This window comes from Camponotus floridanus, unplaced genomic scaffold (assembly GCF_003227725.1).
Source record: "Camponotus floridanus strain SB8 unplaced genomic scaffold, Cflo_v7.5 scaffold59, whole genome shotgun sequence".
Lineage (NCBI taxonomy): Eukaryota > Metazoa > Arthropoda > Insecta > Hymenoptera > Formicidae > Camponotus > Camponotus floridanus.
This window is the reverse complement of record NW_020229758.1, coordinates 936,576-957,964: the sequence shown is the minus strand read 5'-3', so window position 1 is coordinate 957,964 and position 21,389 is coordinate 936,576. Positions and strand designations below refer to the sequence as shown.

The 21,389-nt window shown below is 35.5% G+C and overlaps 1 protein-coding gene across 4 annotated transcripts in view; it reads left to right on the top strand.

Moving 5' to 3' along the window:
- The window catches only part of LOC105251961 (ankyrin repeat domain-containing protein 50), an 84,135-nt gene that overhangs the window by 59,641 nt on the left and 3,105 nt on the right, over positions 1-21,389 (top strand). For 3 of the 4 annotated variants that reach the window (XM_025412943.1, XM_011259102.3, XM_011259101.3), the window contains exons 4-14: positions 14,674-16,086; positions 16,470-17,241; positions 17,910-18,083; positions 18,274-18,444; positions 18,647-18,958; positions 19,202-19,523; positions 19,602-19,848; positions 19,985-20,168; positions 20,270-20,486; positions 20,605-20,796; positions 21,049-21,299. In XM_025412943.1, coding sequence (XP_025268728.1) covers positions 15,119-16,086; positions 16,470-17,241; positions 17,910-18,083; positions 18,274-18,444; positions 18,647-18,958; positions 19,202-19,523; positions 19,602-19,848; positions 19,985-20,168; positions 20,270-20,486; positions 20,605-20,796; positions 21,049-21,299 — 3,810 coding nt within the window. In that variant the 5' untranslated portion in view covers positions 14,674-15,118. The remainder of the gene's footprint in view (positions 1-14,673; positions 16,087-16,469; positions 17,242-17,909; positions 18,084-18,273; positions 18,445-18,646; positions 18,959-19,201; positions 19,524-19,601; positions 19,849-19,984; positions 20,169-20,269; positions 20,487-20,604; positions 20,797-21,048; positions 21,300-21,389) is intronic. The other variant, XM_025412942.1, reaches the window with a different exon arrangement.

Genomic DNA, 21,389 nt, shown 5'->3' with positions numbered 1-21,389 from the left:
CAGGATTGCTCTTATCGGCATCTATTCCGTCGTATGTCGTAGCAACGCCCATTTTCCATCCCTTGCCTTATCTCGCTAGCTCGCGTGAAAACCCTCTTTAGTCCGACACGTTTCTCTCCCTTTTACGAAACTGGAAACAATACCTTCTAAAAAGGCAACATATACGGTAACAAACTTTTTAGAGGTTGCAGGAAAGTTTCGAATGATGGAAGAAAACGAGCTTTTTGTATATAGCTTTTACTATACTTTATACATAAAGTATCGTATATATTCATCTAACTGGGAGCTTTATGTGTACTTACTTTTAAGACTCGCGCTATTTCGTCAAATCGTGACACATGAATCTATACGTAATGTCGTGAATGTTGCAAAGAAAAAAACAGCAATTGTTGCATACACAGTAAAAAATTGTGCGTCCATATATATTAAAATTGTGTTACCGTTTTGATTAATACTTTAATGTAAAAGTAACATACAATACTTGTGTTATTATTTTTATAACGTTTTCATGTGTTACATTTATGTCAACTTTATAACTCAACACTTGTATATATTTCTTAGAAATGGAATATTATTTTGAGTATTTCTAACATAATCATTTTAAACAATCAACATGTCTCAAAGTCAGTTTAACATTCTAAGAAAAGTTAAAGTAAATCTTGAAATAATCTTAAACTTTGATATACAAAATAATCAAATCTATTAAAACCAAATGTTTCTATTACAAATAATTTAAGTTAAAATAATTATTATTATATGTTAATATCCTTAACATTTCTTACGAGTTATTGTAACTATTTTTTCAGGTAATTTTTAACTAATTTGTATGTTATTTTTACATTACACTTAAAGTCACAATAACAAAAATAAATGTAAAGTATTGTGTTAATTATTTAACATTTTTAGTTTGTCAATAAGTAACATACGACGAATGAATTATTTTAACTTAAAATTTATAGTAGACTTTCTGGGACATGTGAAAAATGTTATAATTAACATTTTATTTTTTACTGTGTATGTACTGTTTCTTTGAAAAACTAGCGAGAGACACTGATATTCTAAATTCATTTCAAGTACAATATGTAAAATATGCTCTTTATACCTTCGTTACGCAAATCTAAATCGTGAATATATTAAAGTATCTTTATCTCGAAAGAAATTTTTAATTAAAAGTAAATACATGTAACGATTATTGTATATTATTTAAGAGTCTTATAATCTGACAATGAGAGGTTTTACTTGCGTAACGAGAGCAGTTTTGTTGAATAAATTAACAAAGTATCGCTAAAGGGAATACGATAGTGACATCGAAGCAAACCGCAGAAGGGTAGCTCGCGAATTGGTTATTAATAATCAAGAAGTTTCTTAGCAGAACCGGGTGAAATCAGCACTCTTGATAACATCGCGCTCCACAATCTTGATGGTAGCCAACGACGACGGTAGTCTTCCTTTCGCGCGCTGCCAGCCACGTCAGACGAGTTCATTACGGTTGCAATGCGGCTAACAGGATTTCGCTGGTTGTCGTAACGAGCTCTCCCGAGTCGTAATTCAAAAGTTGATTCGAGTAGCTGCAATTTATTGCTCCGCGCTAAGACTTTTCCTCGCGGAAAGGGGAGAAGGAAGAGGAGAAGACGGACGGGCAGGACGCGACGACAGGACGAAGAAAGTCATCGTCCCGATAAGGTCGCGGGAAATTGCATTAAACATCATAGGCACGTGCGGAGAGCGACAAGAAAGGAGTTTCGATTGTCGACGATCGACGACCGAAACTCCTCGCCGCAAATTGAAGCGCCCAGGTTGTTAATGCAAGCGGACACTCGCGAGCGAAATCGCCGACGAGCCTCTCGTGGACTCTCAAATTACCGGGAATTATGGGTGAAACTTTAATGAAATTCTACTCCGAGTAAAGAGTCTGCATTTTCGTAGTCGGATTTCTCAGTAGGTTGAAAAAAAAATTTCGTACAATATTTAAGCATTGTCGGGGGGCTATGATTGTTAGTTATTCGACTGTGCGAAGAAGAGTGGAGAAATGTAGGAGACACTTTAAAAACGTTAATTTTTTAAATAAGAAGCTAAATAAATTTTTATTACTTTTTTAAATAAGAAATTAAATGAATTTTTTAATAAATTAAATGAATTTTTTAATGAATTAAATCGCATCGCATAATCTGTGCTTCTAAAATCGATGATGAGAGAAAAAGGACACGGGGATTCGATCGATAACGGATTACGAATTGCGTTGGACGGAATCGGAAGTTACGATCGTATGGCACAATCCTTTCCGAACTTGGCAATCCGCTTAACTTGGCAAGATTTCGGCTGCAAAACTTATCGGATCGTACGCAGGCCGCACCGCAGTCAGATAGATACGAAATCGCGACCGTATGTAATCTATTCGAATTTTAACACGGTCGAGTCTCGTACTTCAAGTATCGATAGACCCATCGAATGCAATTCACGACTTTCCACTAAACTTTTGACTTTACGCGTAAACCCAACTCTTTCTCTCGTTTCAGACATCGATTTTATAGGCACAGATGCGATTTAATTTTTTATTAAAAAATTTATTTAATTTCTCATTAAAAAAAGCAATAAAAATTTAGTTTCTTATTCAAAAAATTAACGCTTAAAGTGTCTTTTTAGCCACATATCTGCACAGAGAAAAATATATTCTGTATTCAAGTAAATATTACTTATTTTAAATATATTATAAGTTTGTATATCCGCAAATATATCATAAATTCATCACAAGCATTAAATTAAATTTAATATATTCTGAATTCCAGTAAGTGCAGTATTTTAGTTCAAGAATATTAAATTAAAACAAAAATTTGGTTTGCTTATTATATAAAGTAAATTTGATTTTTCTTTGACACAACTCTTCAATATTCTTGAAGAGAAAATAAATTTTTCTTTTGAGTGATAATGAGATTTTCTAACACTTGTGATGAGTATATTTTGAGGCTATTATCAAGAATATATTCTTTGTTGAAGAAAACTATTACTTAAAGAAAGAAAAATAAATTGAGTAATCGCTTTTCTTGGCACTAGAATGATATTTTTCTCCGAGTGTGTTGAAAATGAAAATCTGCGATGAATCTCTACTCCGGTTTCAAGCTCCGGTATAAATATTTATAAGAAAATCTGTGTTGCGCACACATCGTTAGAATTTCATTAGCAGCATCGTATATACGTGCGGTCGTTCTCCTCGCCGCCCCGTTACATCCTTCATTTCCGGTCCTAGGCGCGTTTCCTGCGCCTGTGGCGGCAGATAGCGCGTGCACGCCGTTCCATATATATTTCCGGCATTCGTTCTCCGGCTTTCCGCTCGGAACGAGCCGGAACATCCAAGAGTTACATATTTCCATTGTGGGTGTGTACGAGCTCGAACTTTGCTCGATTCATTATGCGATAAACGACATTCGCGTACTCGGGATCTCGCGCGAGAAATCACGGCGTGATCTCTCACTTTCGTGACGTGTCGATAAATAAATTGAACAATTAACAATTCAAGTGAAAAGAGATATTTATGAGGTATTTATTTATTTAATTATGATATTTATGAGATATTTATTTATTATTCTTCTATGATATTTATGAAATATTTATGTATTATTCTTCTTTCTTGTCTTTAAAATTCCATGATAAAGTGTGCGGTATTAATTTTATTTTGACGACTTTTTAAATTTTATTCTGAAATGACACATTGAATACCACAGATTAGAATATAGATATAGGATATAGATTAGGCGAGATTCACGTAAAGCGCAAGGCGATGATTCATAACGCCTCCAGCTGCTCCGGTATGAGTTACCTAACTTGAATTTACGGGGCGAACTGGAAAGGAGGGCTCCCGGGCAAATCAAATAAGACATCCAAAATAGCCGTGCCCGAACGCGATAACTCGATCCGAAAAGTTTGGCGAAACTATCGTCGTGCGAGAAGGCGAGGGCGTTTTTCGGAATACTCGAATCTCGATGCGTGTTTGCTCGCTCTCGGAGCGTACAATCGAAACGGCTTCCGAAGGACCTATTTTTATCACATCCTCTTCGTAAGCTCTGCTCTCCGCGGAGCTCGCACGCCCGGCATGTGTTATCTCTCCCGCGTGTTGGACACGTTTCGCGCTTCGGCTCGGCACGTTCGTCGTTGAAATTGTTCGCGGATCTTTCAAGGAGTTCGTAGCGCGAGGGCTGAAGTTGAAGTTTACTATATCCAGCTCCTGGAAATATCGACGGAAGCGATTGTCGCATACAAGGAGATAGACACGTGCCACGCGTGTCCAAAGGATAATCAAATGATGATCAAAGGGAGAAAGAAAATTCCGCTCTGAAACGAAGCAGAATTGTTCTGTTTCATGTCATAAACATGTAAGAATCTCATGGAAATGTCAAAATATTCTTCTTCGAAATATTTCCTTATCTTGGAACAAATATGTATAGCTAAGGCTTGATCTATTTGTATGTGTCTATGACACATTTTTCATCCTATAATGGAAAATTTTATTCATATTTTCTCCAGATTGCTCGTCAATTTTTCATTCTTAAATAATATGCAATACAAAAAAATTTTATTGCATGCTGAGTTTATTTGAACATACACCGAAAAAATAGAAGTGTCAAATCAAAACTTATATACTTAAGCTAACGAGTTCATTGTTTCGTATATACGCAACAATTTATAGCCTTTTTAGAAGAATTTAATAATTTTAAATTTCAACAATATTATAGTCTTATTTTAATATTGTTATTGTCCCCTTAAGAATATATAATTATTTAATTCTACTTTAAGAAAATTATAATCTTTGATTTAAAAATGTTATTTTCTATTCAACATTGTTTCTTTTCCATTCAAGAAAATTAAGTCTTAAATCATAAGAATATATTTTTCTTGATTGAACTATATAAAATGGCTTCATTCAAGTAAGCAATTATATTTTTCTTTAATTAACGCAATATAATCTCACTTCAAGATTTCCATGTTAAAACTAAATATATTTTTAAAACAATAATGTCCTTTTTTTCTGTGTATGAAAAAATATACAGGATCTTAATCGGATTAAAAGGAAAAAAATGACATACTTTTGGTTACTTTGTTACCGCAAAAAGGTAGAGCGCGGTTTTGAGATATTTATTTGTTACTCTTTGGTCAAAGAACAATGTGCGTTTAAGCGTGGAATTTCCACGGAAATAACGGAGACCATTATTTCCGCGATATCTCTCGTAATAATTTAATTTGCGCTTTAACAATGTTCTTCTAACAGAAGAGCTTTCCGAGAGATAGTAGCTGTGTCAGAATCGACGACTTTGACCGTTTTACGTTGCGCTTTTAATCTTGCTGTAGACGTCGTGATAGATGGTCGCTATTGCGCGTTCTATCGGCTCATTTCATTTCCGTTGACATTATGCTAATTAGGTTAAAAGCCTTCAAGGGAGAACGCGCGATTGTAACATCGCGCTCTTGGTTTAATTGGATGAGATGAAAGCGACAATGTGAAAGCTGTGCTTTGAATATTCATACGGAAGTCTTTATCCGTTCCTATTTCCGACGTATTGCCTTGCAAATTTTACAGAACGCACTTTTAGCGTCACGTAGATACGTTAATGTTCAATTAACGTCGCTCTCTCTTCAAATATCATGAATTTGGAAAAAAGTTTTGATAAATCAAAAAGAAATTGAAGGATATACTCGCGTTTTAAAATTCTAAAGTCTTTTACGCAGGTAATTTTAATTAGGTGGAACAGAAGTAATCACTGCGAAATCACTGCTCTCTTCAAATAGCACGAATTTGGAAAAAAATTTTGATAAATCAGAAAGAAATTGAAGGATATACTCGCGTTTTAAAATTCCAGAGAGTCTTACGCAGGTGATTTCGATTAGGTGGAATAGAAATAATCATTGCGAAATCACTGCTCTCGTTAAATAGCACGAATTTGGAAAAAAAGCTTTGATAAATCAGAGAGAAATTGAAGAATATACTCTCGTTTTAAAATTCTAGAGAGTCTTAAGCGTGTGATTTTAATTAGGTGAAACAGAAGTAATCACTGCGAAATTACTGCTTTCTTCAAATAGCACAAATTTGGAAAAAAAGCTTTGATAAATCAGAGAGAAATTGAAGAATATACTCTCGTTTTAAAATTCTAGAGAGTCTTAAGCGTGTGATTTTAATTAGGTGGAACAGAAGTAATCACTGCTTTCTTCAAATAGCACGAATTTGGAAAAAAAGCTTTAATAAATCAGAGAGAAATTAAAGAATATACTCTCGTTTTAAAATTCTAGAGAGTCTTACACGTATGATTTTAATTAGGTGGAACAAAAATAATCACTGCGAAATCACTGCTTTCTTCAAATAGCACGAATTTGGAAAGAAAGCTTTGATAAATCAGAGAGAAATTAAAGAATATACTCTCGTTTTAAAATTCTAGAGTCTTAAGCGTGTGATTTCAATTAGGTGGAACAGAAATAATCACTGCGAAATTCGAGAGAAGAGAGTAAATATCGCGTGTTTCCGCCTAATGCGATTCACACTTTTTCATTGTCTGTTTAGGTCTGGAGGATTCATTAAGACCGAGCTCGTGATAAACTTTCGACGAAAAAATTTCGGTTTCTCCGCAATCGTCATTTGCAGTGATACAATGTTTTAGTTTTTAAATCTTCCCGTCGACGATAAAATTGTACTCTTTGCAATTTGCATTATGTTTTTTCACTTCATCGTTTTATGCAGAATGATTCGTATTTGATCTGCATGCCACACATATAAATTTATAGCTGGTTTTTTTATTGAAGCGAACATATATAATGCGAAAGAAATTTTTATTGCCCGTGAACGAGTGCAACAATGAGAAGCAGCTGATGATTGGAAGTTATCGCGGTCAATTAAATACAATGTGCAATATTGAACGGTATTTGCGGCGTCAAAAGTCACGAGGACAAAACGTAACATGCTTGAAACATACGCTTTTAAGATTCGCGCATATCGTCGGAGCTTATTTTAGAAATTTAAATCGATCAAATAAATTGAGATGAAAATCAAGAAACAACTTTTACATATTGCATTTAAGCTATACTTGAGCCAAATCGAATCTAACATGTGCATCACACATTACATCATCGATAATACTGAATAAAAAATTTGAACAAAAATAAAAAACAAATTGATTTGGAAAAATCAAAGTAATTGTTGGTCATGTCAGACACTAATTCGTAATAGAAGCTTAAGATTTCAGAATATGATAACGCTTTTGTTAGATGTAGCAACTGTAATTTTGGCACGTATAAATTTGAGGAAGGGAGAAAGACCAATAAATGACCCGTTAATTCGATGTAACTTACGTGCGGCCGATCTCCGCGACCATATGTAGCTATACGCGAAAGCAACCATTGAATGCCATTGGGAACCGGTTTAAGCTCGCCGTTTGGGACGCGATTCATTGCAAAATTTATGCGCACATCGTGCGATGTCGACGCGTTTATACAAAGGCGGCCTGAATTAATTGTCGTAATCAGGCGATGTGTACGAGTATAAAGCGAATTTGGTAGGAATCAAAGGGATGAGAAAGGGGAGATCGAAAAACCGGGAAATAATACAATAACTCGAAGCGCCAATGCTTCTTTCAGATGCGAACTGCATCCTATATCGACTACATACATGTACGAAAGCTCGCAAAGCCTTGTATAAAGTAGTTGGAGCAACGCGGGAGTTAAAATGGAAATTATATTACCGTGTAGACCCACATTCATATATTGTAGGTTTGTTCAAAAGTCTCTTCTCCCCAAATGTTTTGAATGAGAAATACAATAGCATTTCGTTTTTAAAAAAATATTTCTCTCGACGATAGAAATTTCTGTGTAATAACATGCGTAAAAGAGATTCAAAAATAATTACGCACACTGTATTATATAATGAAAAAATGTGATAACGTAAAAATTCAATATTCCTTTTACAATATGTAAGTTTAAATAATTGCTTTAGATATTTAATACATTCTGGATATATAAAGGAATTTTTTTAAATAATTCAATATAAATACAATTCAATGTATTCCATTTATATAGCTCAGCAATATTCCGTAACATGCAATAATATATACGTCTTTGCCAATTTTATTTTATTCACATGCTCAAGCATAAAGGCGATTTGCCATTTCGCGTTCTCGCGTAACGCGAACATAAAACTTCGCTCGATGCAAGGTATACGTGTCTCTGTGCTAAATAAGGAGCGAAGCGATGCCTTCGTTTCATTTAGTTATTTTATACATACGAGAGATATGAAAGCAAAATTTAACATTCCTTATTTTTCAAGATTTATAATCCAGTTGGAAATATCTTTTATGCACAGAGAAAAATATCATTCTACTGCCAAGAAAAATGATTACTCTGTTTATTTTTTTTTTTAAGTAATAGTTTTCTTCAACAAAGAATATATTCTTGATAATAGTTTTAAAAAATATACTCATCACAAGTGTTAGAAAATCTCATTATCGTGTACTCAAAAGAAGAATTTATTTTCTCTTCAAGAATATTGTAAAGTTGTATCAAAGAAAAATCAAACTTACTTTATATAAGCAAACCAAATTTTTGTTTTAATTTAATATTCTTGACTAAAATACTGCACTTAATAAAATTCAGAATATTTCAATTAAATTTAATGCTTGTGATGAATTCATGATATATACAAACTTATGATATATTTAAAATAAATAATATTTACTTGAATACAGTAAACATTTTTCTCTGTGTGATAGATTTGAATGTCAATCATCTGAAATTCTTTAATTTAAAAATTTAGTTAGAAATTTAGTGTGAAATATTAGTTTTGCTTTCATACTTTTTATCGGAAATGTTTGATAAAATTTATATAGTATAAAATTGCGCCCTCATAATCATCTCCAGTGTCTGCGTTTTCACGCTAATCGGAATGCAATTGTGATGGAATTGGTTCAACGAGCACGTACATTGTGACGTGAACGGATTAAGCGACGATCAGCTATTTTGTGGACAAGTTCCTGCACGACTTACGCCATCGGAAAGTTAATTCGCGTCCTCGGAGAGAATCGGCCGGACCCCGTTTACGAACTTGATTTCGGATTCTCGAGAGGGAGAGTAGCTCTCGGAGTAGCCACAAGAAATCAACGTTTTATCAAAACAAGTCGTGCACATTAAATTAAAAGCGCATCCATCTTTGACTTAAAAAAGAAGTCTGAAAATGCTTTATTTGATAAAATAATTTTTCCACTAAAACACACAAGCATTTAAAATAAATATTTTCTATTTATATATTTTTTTTTTTAATCTTGAAACGCAAATTGTCAAAGTATTTTTGTACAACGCACATATAATGCAAATTCTGCAAAATTTTTCGTTCTGAAAGCAAGTAATTTTATAAAATTTTAGCTACATTGATGCGATACAAATTTTGTAAAAGATATTTATTAAAAGCTGAATCACACAACAACTCGGCTATAAATTGAAATAAAATGCGTATTGTATTATTATATATCCTCGATAGCTTTTAACTTTCGTTTGCAGAATTTTTTCATTAATATAAAAGCATTCATACAAAAGAAATTTATATATCTTCGATATTTTTTAATTTTCGTCTGCAGGATTGTCTCACTAGAATATAAAATTTATTCATACAAGAGACTCGCGCCCATTTTACAGCTCGAAATACAAAACGGCAAAGGAAAGAGAGGTGTCTCTTTTCTCGCTCTTCATGCAGGAAGTTCTTCCTGTGTCTTTAAACGAGATCTCTAGCATGCATCGCTGCGTAGGTGTTAGCTAGCACGCGTGCAACCCGATGCATAATGTATTCGTGTGCAACGAGTGCGACGGAGCAACACCGCGTGACCGAATTAAAAGAGAGAGATGAATTTGAGACGCCTCGAGGGATGCTTCTTCATATCGACCCTCGCACGTGGATTTCTTCTTTTATGAAAGCTCAGTGTTAGTCAACACCTCCAATAATCATGAAATGCATATCATAATCAAATTGTGATGAACCCTGTGGATATTTGGAAAATGCGATTTTCAAGATGAAAAATTCTTTTCCAAATAAATAACAAAAATTGCGAATAAATAAGGAAATTTTGTATATATTTTTAAACGCACTTATTTATTTATTATATTATATTATTTCTTTTATAAATATTTTCCAGATTTTAAATACTTAAATGTAACCAATAATTATTCGTACAAAGCACTCTTGATTAATCTGTCAATGTTTTAGTCTCTCTCAGATAGCTTTATAAATCTAGCGTAACAAACATTTTTTAAATGTGTGCACGAGTATTCTTTCTTTTTTAATTTTATTCTCTTTTCTTTCTGTCCGAGACGATCTCGGGGTCTAGACGAACTTTTGCAATATCAAAGTAGACAGCCCCTTGTATATTCAGACAAACGACGAGATCATTCCACCTTGAGAAAATCACACGCTTTCATCTCCGTTTCTACTTCCATCGCGCGATGAGAAATGAGAGAAACGCGTCGCAGCCGCTCGCTATCTACCGAGGACTAAAATTGCGTCAGTATCTTTCGATGTAAGTCATCATAACTTTTATACATGTGCGAGAAAATTCGAAGTTTTCCATTCGCTTCTTTTCGCAAATAGAATATAGTTGTGTAAAATTGAAAATAGGTGGAAATATCGATCTTTTCTGAAATTACGATAAAAGATACGTTCGTATAAATTTATGTATATTTGTTATAATACCAGGTCATATAAGACACCGTCAAACGATGAGAAACAAATTTAAACAATTTCCTGGATTTTTTTATCAGCATTAACCCATTCAGATCCCTATGTGCACAATTATGCACATCATTTGAAATAGTTATTTTTTAGAATTAGTTTCCCTGCGATCTCTCGGTGGAAAAAGAAAATATATATATATCTCGAAAAAAAAAATATATATATATCTCGTCGTTCTAAACCCTAAGTATCAATAAAAATTAATTCAATAATGTTTTACATTACAGAAAAAATTCAGATCTGAATGGGTTAAATTCAGAAAAACTGATTAAATAAAAAAAAATAAATTTAAAACTTCAATCTCGTTTGAAAATTGTTCCTCTAGATTCTGTTTATCTATATTTCTTATGAAATGAATCGCGTTACCATTTATTGATGAATATCGGCGGTATTTCGTTTTTGCATGTAAATGGACCCAATGCGCCCATATTCGTTGATTGAATTCGGTTCCTCTGTCGAGGATAAATTTCGCATTCGTCGAGGTCGGCGGAGAGTTCACGGTAGGGAGCGGAAATCGATCAGTTAGGGCGCAAGACGGAATAGGGAGAAAGCATAACGTGAGAAAGGAAACATCGGGTATTTCCCCCCTTCCCCCTTCTTATGCTTACAACCATGACGGTTCTAACTTTTTATAGCATATGTGCACATCGCACAACACACATACACGCATACATTTAAAAACAAAGTTGAATAAAAGCATTCAAGTTGTTCTCCTGTTCTAAATTTCTTAAACTAAAAAAGATATCAAACGAAAATTCTTTTCAAAAAAAAGATGCAAGCAATTTTTTTATCTAATTGTAAATAACATACACGAAGAGACAAAATTGAGAAAAATTATACAAATCGCGATGTCATTTCTTTTTTTAAATCAAATGAAATAGAAGTTCTTATATAAAAAAAGAAATGAAGATCAATAAAGTAATTAAACAATACTTGATTAAAATATAAATTTTACAATTACTAACTTAAAAATATAATTTAGTTATAAAAAAAGTATTATTTAGGACATATTTCTCAATATTTGTTAATTTGTCCATAATTAAAATCTTATTAATTACCTCTAATTATATTAAACAATTTAATGAAATAAATGATTTTAATATCTTGTAACAGTTTTGCTTTAAGAAATTGATTAACCAAACGTCGTGGAATCTTTTTCGCGATTAAATTCTTGTGTCTTATTTCTCGTCTTCAATTCACGTATTATTTGATAGTGTAATTATTGAAAGGAGACGCGATACTGATGTCGCATCTTGCTGATTACACGGGTCGACAATCGTATAACGTGATGTATACGGTGATGGTGTCATCTCTTTACAACGATGTCTCCGCACTTAATAATAAACGGGTCGCGGTCATTGTTGGAAAATGGGTCGAACGTTGTGGCATTTACCGAGACACCAAACGTCAGATGTATGTAAGCGAGCATTTACCGTGTATATTTACTGCAACAATGTTGCGGTAGCAGTTTCCAAGTCTCTCTGTTTCCAAGTCCTGCGGCAAACATCGTCACAGGTGAATGGACTCGAACGAAGCGACATAGTTATTAACTTCGTGCTCGAACATAAGTTTCAAGACTATACAGGGCTCGCCAGGGAAATAAATCAAGATGCGACAACATGAACGAATGCTCGATGTATTGTATCGTAAAACCAGACGAGTGATAATCTTTTTTTCTTCTTTTAAAGTGTCCAAGGTATTTCGCGTACTTTTGGTTATAAATGATCGCGAGAGAGGAGCTTGGTTCCGCGAACCCAGCTTCAGGAAGACGAATGTAGATCCAGGGAAGCGTATATTTCCAAGTTGATTTGGAGTGAACGCCTCTTTAACGAAATTTTAATGCGAGGCACAAGTTACACGACGATCGTAAATAAACAGCTGTTCGATTAAAAAACAAAGAAAACTACCAGCGGTCCGATTGCCTTTCGAACGGCAGATAAACGCAAAATTTATCGCCTCAGTTCCCGGGTACGAGTTAGATTTGCGGTCTTTCGTCCCTACATTATCGGGTCGACGTGCTGCAACCAAACGATCTTTCGTTCATGCGTTTGTGATACATACGTACACTCGCAAATACATACGCATGTACCGCTCGATGCGACAGTCGGATTTGTGGCTTTCGGTGAAACCATTTCCACGTTTTCTCGCGCAACATTTTCCAACCGCGTTGCAAGAGAGAGAGAGAGGAAAAAGAAAGATAGTAGCCAGATAGTTATAGATAGTCACGTGGCAATTTCGTCGCGCGTAACGCAATTATACGTTAACGGTCCTGGCCTCGCATCCGGGAACGTAATCGAATCGTTTCACGATATGCCGCGGAAACGCATTTGTAATTCATCGAAGCGAGAGAGCATTTCTTGCAAAACGGACATTTGGGAACGAAAATGGCGATACTGTCAGAATTGTAACGTAAAAATTCTAGCATAAAATTCTCAACTCGTGCATAGAAAAGAAAGAAGTGTCAAATCAAAACTTATACAGGGTCTTCGAAAAGTCCCGAAACGCTAAAATATCTCGCAAACGATCAATTATAATGAAAAATATGAAAGGAACAAAGTTGTAGGACTAAATAAAATGTATCTAATGATGATAAGAATTTGACCTTGGATCAAGTACTCAAGGTATAATTAAGAAAATTATAATCTTTGATTTAAAAATATTATTTTCTAACATTGTTTCTTTTTCATTCAAGAAAATTAAATCTTAAATCATAAGAATATATTTTTCTTGATTGAACTGTATAAATTCATTAATCAAGTAAGCAATTATTTAAATAATTATATTTTTCTTTAATTAACGCAATATAATATCTCATTTCAAGATTTCCAACTTTGTTAAAACTAAATATATTTTCAAAACAAGAATGTCCTTTTTTTCTGTGTGCGTATCGAAGATGCAACAAATTGCGACATCTTAATGTTGATTGCGCGATACTTATCTTCTTTCGCGATAACAAATCCGTAGCATGCGGTGGGATGCGCTTTAAGAGAGATCGCCGAACTTTCCGTCAAATTACGAATATTAATTGTCGATTTAATGGACAGCGTACTAATCTATCTTAACTAAACGGAAGACCGCCTTAACTTAATATCGTTTTACCTCAGGCTCTTGGGAAGAGTGTACGAAGTTAGGATGGCAAGGAATGATTAAAGTCTCGGAAGGGACCATCTAACCATCTAACGGCCACCAGAACTTATATAGGCGTCTAATCCAAAGATTAACACTGAACGAATCAATTAGACGGTTAGTTGGATCAATTAATTAGAGGATCGAGGAAGTCGAGATTTTTTAAAAATTGTATCTGTAAAAGATATATAAGTAATAAATTATATAAATATATAAGTATATAATAAAATATATAAATAAATATATAATAAAGTATATAAATAAATATATAAATATATAAGTATAATAATATATATATTAAAAAATATTTAAATCGTTTATGTAAATTAAAAGTTTTTTGGAATTTCACAGAGACCAGAAATACACATGCTATATTAAATAGTGTTTAAATAGATAAATTTAATAGATAATATAATTAATATAAAATAGATGTATATAATTAATAAATAGATTTTTTAATATCGCATCTACTTATGCTCGAATATATTTATATTATGAAACTACTTTACATTTTTTTACATCAATCAAATAATATATTTTGAATCTACTCGCGAAAACTTTCATGTTCAAAACTTTTATTAAACATACGCGTTATTTAATAGACCTGACTGTTTTTATGATTCAACTGTAGCGAGAAATTCATTTTACATAATGTTAAGTATGTTCGTGTAGATAATTTTATAATTGACAATATTTTTAAAATTTTTAGATTAATAATCATAACAAGTCAACTGATAATGTAATACATCTACGTCTACGAGTTATTAAAAAGCTACAGGAATAATCTCTCTTTGTTTCAGATAGCATGCAAGGGCGCAAAACTCATTGTTCGCCGGTCACGAGGCGATGAAAAGCCTGAATGGAGTCAGAGGAAGCCTCAGAGCCCCCTGGGGCTCCCATCGTTGTTCCATTGACAGGGCAGCGCAGTCGGATCAATCTTGTCATAGCACTTAAACCGATCTGAAGCCGATTTTTTCATTTACACACACAGACAGGTATCCACATCAATCGCAATATTGAAGAGAATAATCTAGATCCGAAAGATAGACATCTCTCCGAGAAGCGCCGAGTTCAGGCGAGCCGAAATACACGGATCGATATAGTGAAACCTATGCCAAAGATCTACTCTTATGTCAATTGATTTACGCGAAAGAACCTTGATAAAACCCCACAAATTGCGCGCAAGGAAGAAGGAAACACGAGACGAATTTATCGAACGAAACGCATAGATATCAAGATTTCGAAATGGCGGCACCAGTGATCGAGAAGAAGCGTTTCTTCTGCCGTGAGTGGGCCTTCACGAAGCTGTCCCATTGTTTAGAACAGCGACCGCAATCGAAGACATGCGGTGCTTTGATCGTGGGCGGACCAGGAAGCGGAAAGACGGCGCTATGCGCCGAATTAGCGTGGCCGTCGAATGGCGCTTCCGCGAGACACCAGCGGTCCTTGAATCGCCGACTGCTGGCCCGACACTTTTGTCAAGCTAGAAGCGAGGCTTCTCTATCACCCGCTCAATTCGTGCGATCTCTAGTCGCCCAATTGCTCCAGGCCAGCTGCTCCGATGGCATTCACCATCGATCGTCGTCCGTATCGACTTCCTCACCGACCACATCCGCGACGGCGACCACAACCACAGTCACCACGACCATGATGCTCACGACAACGACAGCGACTACAACGACTGCAACGTCTACAACGGCGGCGGCGGCGACGACGACAACCGTCACGGCTACCGCACCGCCTCTCACCTCCAGAGAGGCCATCGCGGAAGCCTACGCCGAGAAACTACGAACTGATCCGGAGATACAGGCCGCGTTGCAACCAGATGTTTTAGACCGAGATCCGGACGACGCTTTGAAGAAGGCTCTATTGTTTCCGTTGCTAGAAGTGGAACCGCCAAAGAACTGTCTCTTTCTGTTGGTGGACTCGATTGACGAAGGCCAGACATTGAATCCACCGCAGACCGGCACCAGAGACTCGCGAAGAGAGAACGATAACGTCAGTCGCACGATAGCTGAATTACTGGCTAATCACCACCATCTGTTCCCACAGTGGCTCTTGTTAGTCTGCACCGCTCGACGACAGAGCAAGACTATCTCGCGCATGTTCACCGGCTTTCGCAAGATCTCACTGGACGATCTGAGAAAGTCTCAGGTCGTCAGAGATGTTCAGCAGTATATTCTTGCGCGGCTGGATCAAGAGGATGCGCTCAGGTAACGACGAGATTCTCATATTATCGTGTTTCATCCGTACAACTCGATTATTAACTCATTAGCATAATGTTATATTAACTTTATCAAAAGTTTAAAATCTATCGAATGTATAATTAATAGAAATAAATTTACAATTTAATGTAACATTTAATTTTTATATAATACATTTAATTTTTCACTATTTATTGTAAATTTAATATAAACATTTATAATTTACATTAAATTCATATACAATAAATAGTACAAAAATTTGCATTCGTTCATCAGAAAGAGAAATATTTCAAATAACCCAATGGTATAATTCAATACGTCAATTACGAAATTACTCAACATCTACATTAAGTAATCGCGTTTTGCTAATATTTTTATAAATTTTTTCTCAGACAACACATTTCGCGCGACACCGCCGAGATGCTGAATCAATTGCACATAAAGAGCAACGGTTGTTTTCTATACCTGGAGAAAGTACTCGATGGCGTGGCGGAGAATTTTATTGTTCTGCGCGAGGTACGCGAGATTCCGGGAACGTTGAACGGCCTATATCTCTGGCTCTGCCAACGACTCTTCAGCAGGAAGCAATTCAGCAAGGTGCAGCCTCTTCTCAACGTCATACTCGCCGCTAAATTACCCATCACCCAGGAAATTTTATATGAGAGCGTGAAGACGGCTTGTGTCGGCATCACCGTGGAAGATTTTAATCGGCGTCTTCATCTGCTGCGCCGAGTGATATCAATCTCGCGTGCCGGTGCATTGATGCTCTTTCACCACAGTTTTGCCGAGTGGTTGCTCGACGTCAAACATTGTACGCAAAAGTATCTCTGTTCGGCCACCGAGGGCCATGCCATGCTGGCGGCCTATTACACTCTTCGCGGTCCCGTGCTTAATCCTGACGAGATCTGCGTGCTGGCTCAACACTTGCAACGCGCGATTACGAGCGTTCCAACTAACACCACTCTGGACGTTCACACACTTCAAGTGCTCTGGATGATTGGTAGTAACGCTCCCATCGAAGGCTGTTATTTAGATAGCTCCGAGTGTATTCTGTGGCCCAGACAGGACGCAAAACTCCTGAGACTGTTGATTGATGCTGGCGCTAAGCCCTCCGAAAAGATCGTCGATGACGACGCTAGCAAAGATGCCGTTTCTTCTAGTCAGGTAATTTTCTTTTTTCTTAAGAATAGTTTTTATAAGGATGCCAGAAAAAGATAGATGACTTTTTTTATACAATGACGTAACTAGCTAAGTATATACGATAGTATATTCTGAATACTTTTAAATATACTTGATATTTTATTCAACTGAAGCGAGCTTATTATAAATAGAAAGCTTTAATTTTGTTAAATTGAATTAAAATTTAATAAATTTTGCATTTGTCATGCTAATACTTCCACTTCTTAATTTTATTTCTGTTTCTCAGAAATTTCTTGTATTAATTTCGATAATAATAATATAAGTAATGAAATATATGAATCATTTTCTAAATCATGAAAATTTCTCGGGAAATTATAATAAAATATTTAATAGCAACATCTAATGATAAAAATGTGTGAGTGACAGGAAATTAATAAAATAATATTAAATATTATCTAATACATTAATATTTAATCTACTTTCGTCGTCATAATTTTTTTATGATAAAAGAAAACAATATAAGTCATAGAAAATTATAAATAGACAGATATTAAATTAGATATAGATATATTAAATAGATATTAAATTACGATATGATTTGTAATATATTCAGCATATCGTTAAGTTGTAGCAATATTGATATATAATAGAAAATAATTAAAGACAAATACAATTGTGTTTCTTGTGCATAGGTTTCACAAGATATAAGTCCTATTGATGAATCTCCAAATGAACCGTTAACGGAGCTTCTTGGTGAAAGTGGAGATATCAATCAAGTAGATTCTTATGGACGAACGGTGTTACATACATTAGCCGCTGATGGCAATGCATCTCTGCTGGAGTTGGCGCTTGCAGCCTGTCCTCAGGTAGATAAATTCATCATAGATTAATACAAGTTTCTATTATAGTTAAAAAACTAATTAATATAGACAATTTCAAAAAGTCCAAAGTAGTCCATAATAAAATCCCTAGTCAAGCTATGTTACTTTATTATTGATGAAATGATTTAACATTATTTAAAATATCTAGCTTGATATATTTTTTTATTTTACATAGGCGAAATTGGAAGCGGTCGACCGGAATGGACAGACGCCATTAAATTTAGCCGCGAGGCATGGTTATGCAGACGTGGTACGTGTTCTTTTAGCTGCCGGCGCGAGGGCGGATCACGCGGACTGTGATGGCTGGACTGCCCTCAGGGCTGCTGCTTGGGGAGGGCATACACAGGTAGAATTAGATTTAATTAGTAAATTTCTGAGAGAAAAAATGCAAAAACCTGCAAATTTCATTTCACTTTTTTCATTAACTATTCATTGCAACTCTGCGTTACAAAAATCGTGATAATTTTTTATCGAGTAAGTTAAAAAAATTAAATTGTAAATTTTACAGTCGAGAAAAATGGACGTTTCTTACGAGTTATTTATTTCAGGTGGTTGAACAACTCTTAACACACGGGGCTATGGTGGATTGCGCGGATTGGGATCAGCGTACCGCTTTACGAGCAGCCGCGTGGGGCGGCCATGAGGATATCGTTAAAGCTCTTTTAAAACACGGTGCGGATGTTAACAGAACGGACGATGAAGGTAGAACCGCTCTGATCGCCGCGGCATACATGGGTCATAGCGAAATCGTGGAACATCTATTGGATTTCGGAGCCGAAATCGATCACGCCGACAGCGACGGTAGAACCGCGCTCAGCGTCGCCGCACTTTGCGTTCCTGCCAACCATGGATATGCAAAGGTATTATCTACCCTATATACAAATATTAATTTAATTAATTAATATTGATGCAAGCTTTATATTAAATTGAGTCGTAAATATCTATCATTCCGAAGACTCTCGATTGTATCATGTTGTATATTGAATGGAAACAAGTTTATCGTTCTCTAGATGCGACAAAATAATTTTAATTCACATCAAAATATCAAACTATGAATGAGAATTAACTTTACATACATTAAACATGTCAATTGCATGTCGCAGGTTGTCACGATACTTTTAGAGCGCGGTGCTACCGTGGATCATGAGGATAAGGATGGTATGACTCCATTATTAGTCGCGGCATTCGAAGGTCATCGAGACGTTTGCGATTTGCTTTTGGAATTTGACGCGGATATGGATCATTGCGACGTCACTGGAAGAACACCTTTATGGGCGGCTGCGAGTATGGGACATGGATCGGTCGTGAAGCTCTTGCTATATTGGGGCTGTTGCGTCGACACTATAGATAACGAAGGTAGAACCGTTCTCAGCGTGGCCGCCGCGCAGGGCGGTACGGACGTCGTAAAGCAATTGCTTGCTAGAGGTAAAATTGATTTAACTAGCATAAACGCTGCGTATGATCCGTGTAAGTGTATAAAGAGATGTAATTTCTTGACATAAGGCCTCGACGAGCAGCATAGAGACAATTCCGGCTGGACCCCTTTACACTATGCGGCGTTCGAGGGTCACGTAGACGTTTGCGAAGCGTTACTAGAGGCTGGCGCGAAGATCGATGAAACGGACAATGATGGGAAGAGCGCTCTTATGCTCGCAGCGCAGGAAGGACACGCGTCGTTGGTAGAAAGATTGTTGGAACATCACGGTGCGCCTATAGATCAGCACGCACACGATGGTAAAACTGCTTTAAGGTAATACACTAATGATTTATGTAAATAAGCAAATTTATATAAATAAGATATAGATAGAGGGGTGCGGGAGGGATAGGTTTAAATGAAATATAAAATCAGCGATATTTTTTACATATATTGTCTCTCGTATTTATAGACTTGCAGCCCTAGAGGGACATTATAATACCGTAAAAATATTGTTATCTCGCAACGCTGATGTTAACGCAAAGGATGCTGACGGAAGGAGCACTCTATATATATTGGCGTTAGAAAACAGATTAGCTATGGCGAGATTTCTGCTGGAACATGCAAACGCTGATATAGAAAGTAGAGATTCAGAAGTAATTATCAGTTATATTTGAAAAAAAAGCTTAATAATTATTTTAAATTGCAATTAGAAAAATTAATAACGATTAATATGTTTACATTTTTTTGTTTACAGGGTAGGACATCGTTGCATGTAAGCGCTTGGCAAGGACACGTGGAAATGGTAGCTTTGTTGCTAACAGATGGTGGAGCTAGCGTAAACGCTTGCGATAATGAGAATAGAACGCCACTTCATTCGGCCGCTTGGCAAGGACACGCAGCGATTGTTAGACTGTTTCTGGAACATGGTGCTACTCCTGATCACACGTGCAATCAAGGTGCAACAGCTCTAGGTATAGTCATTCATGAATAATTTATAAATGTATAAATAAAACGAATAATAACTGTGGAAAATATTTTTTAAACTATCAGACAGTAATATTTTAGTTAATGAGAGAATGTATTTTGTAGGTATTGCTGCTCAGGAAGGACACGAGCATTGCGTCCGAGCGCTTTTAAATCATGGAGCTGATCCGAATCATTCCGATCACTGTGGACGAAACGCCATTAAAGTAGCTGCTAAAAGTGGTCACGATACAGTTGTCAGACTATTAGAAGAACATTCTGCCAATCAACGCAGTTTGAGACCCGGCATCAATGGAGGTTATATTCTTTTTAATTAATTTATGTAATCAAATTTAAGAGATAGATTTTAGGAAAAGAACAAAGATATATATTCCATTTTGTAATGAAAGATTATAAATTTCCAAGTTATTTTTCTAGGATTCTTTTCATAATCTTTAATATTTTAACATAATATGAAAACTTTTTGCATATTTATTTCTCTTTTTACTTTATCATAGATTTATAATGTTATAATAATAAAAATTGAAAGTAAATTGTTATAATTTTCAGGAGGTAGCAGTAGTGCTACTTCTGTAACATCCAATTCGACAGCTGAAACCAAACCTTCATCGGCAATCTTAAATCCTCTCTCTACGCAATACAGTCCAGCGGAATCGCCAGATTCCACTAAACGACGTAGTTGCGTCTCTTTAGGCAACAATTCGAGTAACAGCAAATCGAGCAGTAATTTAACCGGCAGCACTAAGAGCGATCAAGGAAAATTCAACCAAAATTCAATGGTTAACTGTCAGGTAATTAAAGTACGTGATAAGTATATATAAATAAAATAGATTTTGCTGTGCTCATCATGTCATTTGGCAATCAAATTAAAAACTTGTAAAATTTTATAC